The 4,319-nt window shown below is 33.9% G+C and overlaps 1 protein-coding gene across 1 annotated transcript in view; it reads left to right on the forward strand.

The window, feature by feature from the left end:
* P4HA1 (prolyl 4-hydroxylase subunit alpha 1) overlaps positions 1–4,319 on the forward strand; it is a 94,474-nt gene that overhangs the window by 51,295 nt on the left and 38,860 nt on the right. The window contains exon 8 of the mRNA XM_017854516.1: positions 1,921–1,991. Coding sequence (XP_017710005.1) covers positions 1,921–1,991 — 71 coding nt within the window. The remainder of the gene's footprint in view (positions 1–1,920; positions 1,992–4,319) is intronic.

The raw sequence follows: 4,319 nt of genomic DNA on the forward strand, positions 1-4,319 counted from the left end.
TTTTTTTTTTTTTTTTTGGCCAAAGATTACATTATAAATGCAAAACATTGGTCTGACATTAATATGTATTATTGTTGCCATCCAAGGTAATTAATTCATTTCAGCTTGGAGATCGAGTTATATTCTGGAGATTCCTCAATTTGGATTGTTTTTGGTCAATAAATTTAATGGCAATAAAATTTCATGCTCTTACAACCTCAGAATCATCCTTCCATTAAAAAAAAAAATGAAATTATTATCTAGGCTGTCTCCTCTTTCTTACTGTTTTTAACATTTATGAGTTCTTTTCCTCTGCCTTTGTTCTCAGTCCAAGATTATTTCACTATATATGTTAATAAGTGGATATCTTGAAGGGACAAAAGATTGACCTTAAAATGAATTTAAAACATTAACCTTTGCAAACAGTTCCATCACTAAAAAAAATTGAAGTCAGAGATTTTGGAATGGATCATTAATTGCAAATAGCCATTCTTCTTTTTTTTCCCCTTCTCTCCCCACCCCCAGATGGTCATTCTTTTAACTGTAAATTAGACTTCAAATTTCAGAAATGTCTCTTTTTCTCACTGTCATGTCCTTTCACCATTGAAAGAAATTTAATTTCCAATCTCTTTTGTTTGTATGTCCTCCATCTATGCAAAACAAACAAAAAATTGAGGAAAAAAAAACCCAAAACCTAAAAAACTAACTGGCTTTCAAGGCTCAGCACAAGGTGATTGGAAGTGTATGGAGTTATTTTCTCTTTTTAGCCTCCTTTGTAAAAACCCCGGAATTCTGACTGGTTGGGTAAATGTGATTCAATTTTTTGTCTTGTAATGCAACTATTTTGATGGTTGGCTTCACAGCTGAGGCGAGCCACCATTTCAAACCCAATAACAGGAGACTTGGAGACGGTACATTACAGAATTAGCAAAAGGTAAGAGATGTGTATGCTGCATATTTGCCCTCTAATGAGTGTTTTGTACATCCTTCAGGAATTATTCATTTAAGGGAAGTAGGTCATTTTCAGTCACCAGCTCAAGTTACCACCACAGGATACGCATGGGTAAACTGCTTTGTGTTTCACAGGTCTTTCTCCTTCACTAGAAGTTCTGTTTTTAATCTTTAATTGGTATGTTATTTTTCTGGAATTAATATGCTTTTTATCTTTCTTCAGATCAGGTGTCAAATATCCAGGAAGTGGCCTGATACTTTCCTTTTTCCCTTTTGTTGCCAAAAGGGGAAATAAAGCAGCAGACTCCTGAATCTGGGAGTGGTAGTCTTCACCTATGCAGTTTTCTTACATTCATAAATACTGCAATGATTCACATCCTCCTTCATGGTGATTGTGTTGGCATTTGTTCATACATCTTGTAAAATACCATTGTCATTATGTAGTAATCTGTATTCCTCCTGTTGGAGTTTTTTATTTAAAAAAATTCGCTGACTCAAAAGTTGGCAGTAGGAAGAACAGAATTACACTTCTGAGCTCAGTCTTCCAGAAATTAGTTGTAAACTTAGTTGCCTTTTACTTTGCCAGAGAGATTTGAAAACAGTTTTATCTCAGTGAGAGTTTTAAAAAATGAATTTAAGGAGTCTACTATTTTTTTTTTCAAAATATTTAAATAACTTCTAGATCTGAGAAAGTTTCTGTGAAACCCAGTGCTGTAAATCATTTACATACAGCTTCAAATGATTTAAAAAAAAAAAGTGAAAGGACAATAAATCTACAACAAAAATCTGTCAACTCATTTTCTCTTGATTTGGAAGTGGCTGTTCTTACTGCCACATTTCTAAATGTTTTTGTGGATTTGAGACCATTACCCGCCATCCAGACCAATCTGAACCCTTCCAATCACCTGTGGCTTGGCAAAACAAAACAAACAAAAAGCCCAAAATTGCCTGCTACTGGAGTAAGTCCTTGTCCTTTCTCTTTTTTTGTAGCTGAGCCGAGCTACAGTACATGACCCTGAGACTGGAAAATTGACCACAGCACAGTACAGAGTATCTAAGAGGTAAGGGAGTAATGGAGAGAACTTCAGTCATATTTGGACCATTTCTTTCTTGGGAATCTAATTTTCTGAAAACTCATGATATCGTTTCTAAGACCTAGGCGGTTAAGCATAGATACTTGATAATATCTGTGCTGGAGTTTTCATGATGGACTAATAAACATGGTTATGGGCAGTTAATAGAGGTTTTCCAAAGTAACATTAACTTACAAAATGTCTGTTGAGGCTCCCCAAACTTTGATAAATGAAATGTGTTCTCATATTGAACTAAGAGAAGTTCCCAAATTCCCTTCATTAAACAAGGCCTCTTTTGGACTCTGTAGTAAAGCAGGGGTTTAAAAATCTCAGGGTCACCCAGTAGCTGCAGGTATTGTGTAAGTAAGTGCCTTGAATGACTATATAACAAAGCCTTGCAAGTTCCTTGCTTTTAACAATGTTTAAAGAGAATCTTATTAGGTTGTTTGTTGATTGATCACTAAAATAATTTTTTAAAAAGAGCTCACTGTGTAACTTAGAGCTCACAGAATTGGGTGACATTATTACAATAGAACTCCTTTTCCATCTACTTGTGAAGGTTTCTCGGCTCTCATGAAAATAGAAATATCTTTGTGCTGAATTTTTATTCTAACAATTAGAATATTTATCCACAGACACAATAACTAATGAAATATAACAAACATAAACCCCATCCATTTCATTAGGAACATCTTAATATATTTTCACTTGTGTATATTTGATATTGATTATTTAGTCATGTTATTTAGATTAACATATGTGAATAATAATTATAGTAACAATCCAGAAGATACTATCTTTAACACAGCCTTGTTATAGGACTTTAACGCAGGCTTTTTGTTTTAGGAAATTCATATTTCTGTTAATTGTATAAATATTTTTAATATAGAGAAGTATAATGTGATAAAAGATTTTCAGGCATAAAAATGTGTCACTGTAGGACAAGGTTTAACCTTGTCAGTAATACTATTGACATTTTGAGTCAGATAATTCTTGTTGTTGGGGGCTATCTTCAGCTTTATAGGATGTTTAATAGCATCTGTGGTTCACTAGATGCCTGTAGCACCCTTCCTTAATTTGTGACAATCAAAAATGTCTCCAGACATTGTCAAATGTCCCCTCGTAGGTAAAATACCTCCCACTACCTCTAGTGACTCCACCCCTGTTGAGAATCACTGTTCTAGAATAAGAATGGAATGAAAATGTACCATCAAGAAATAAAAAAGATGTAAAATGTCCAAGTATTTAAAAAAAATTTTGTTCACATATTTTAAGTGGATGATGATGGATAGCAAATCATTATGGTATTTAGACTGCAGTGGATACATTTTAAAGTAATCATTTTTTAGAAATTACTGACATTTTCAATATGACAGAATTAAATCATTTGAAACTAAATTATGAAAATTTTAGTTGTCAACTAAAAAAATTACGCAAAGGTGAACATAGATTTTTAACAAGCATTTTAGGAGGTACTCAGAGAAATTTTGAAGAGTACTGCTGTTTTCAAAAAGACAGAAAGATGAGGCTGGACCAAATGCATTGATACAGCATTTCCTTTTTCTTTTTTGGGCAGAACCATATGCCTTTTATATATTAACCTTAAACATTACTATACACATGTCTTGGTTTCTTGTCTCTGCTGTATAACACCACCTGCCCTTTTGCCCCAGTAAGAGAGAAAAAGTTTTTTTCTTGCCTATCACTAGCTTCATAGCTGAGACCCCTATACCAAAAGACAGATTAACAAGAGAAAAGCATACAAATTTATTTAATACAAAATTTACATGACAAGAAGCCTTTAGAAATGAAGACCCCAGCCTGAGCAACATGGTAAAACTCCATCTCTACAAAAAATACAAAAAAATTAGCCAGGTGTTGTGGCGTGTACCTGTAGACCCAGTTACTTGGGAGGCTGAGGTGGGAGGAGGATCACTTGAGCCTGAGGAGGTTGAGGATACAGTGAGCCATGAGCACAACACTGCACTCCAGCCAGGGTGACAGAGTAAGACCCTGTCTCAAAAAAAGAAAAGACATAGAAAAAAATAAGAACCCAAAGAAACAGGGAAACCTGTGTATTTTTTTTTTTAATGTTTATTGAGAAACTCATTCAAGAATTATGTTGAAAACTTTAGAGTATCCCATTAAATCCTCTCTAGAACACTTTGGGGAGGTATTTGTAATGAACATTTCTAACTTTTAAAACCAGGATGAATATAAACTTTCATTTTTCTTTCATTTCTACAAATAAAAGATAGTTTCTAGTTTTAGCTCAACACAAATTGAACTAACAAGAATCAAATTTACATCTGTCAG

This window comes from Rhinopithecus bieti, unplaced genomic scaffold (assembly GCF_001698545.2).
Source record: "Rhinopithecus bieti isolate Rb0 unplaced genomic scaffold, ASM169854v2 scaffold_36008, whole genome shotgun sequence".
Taxonomy (NCBI): Eukaryota; Metazoa; Chordata; class Mammalia; order Primates; family Cercopithecidae; genus Rhinopithecus; species Rhinopithecus bieti.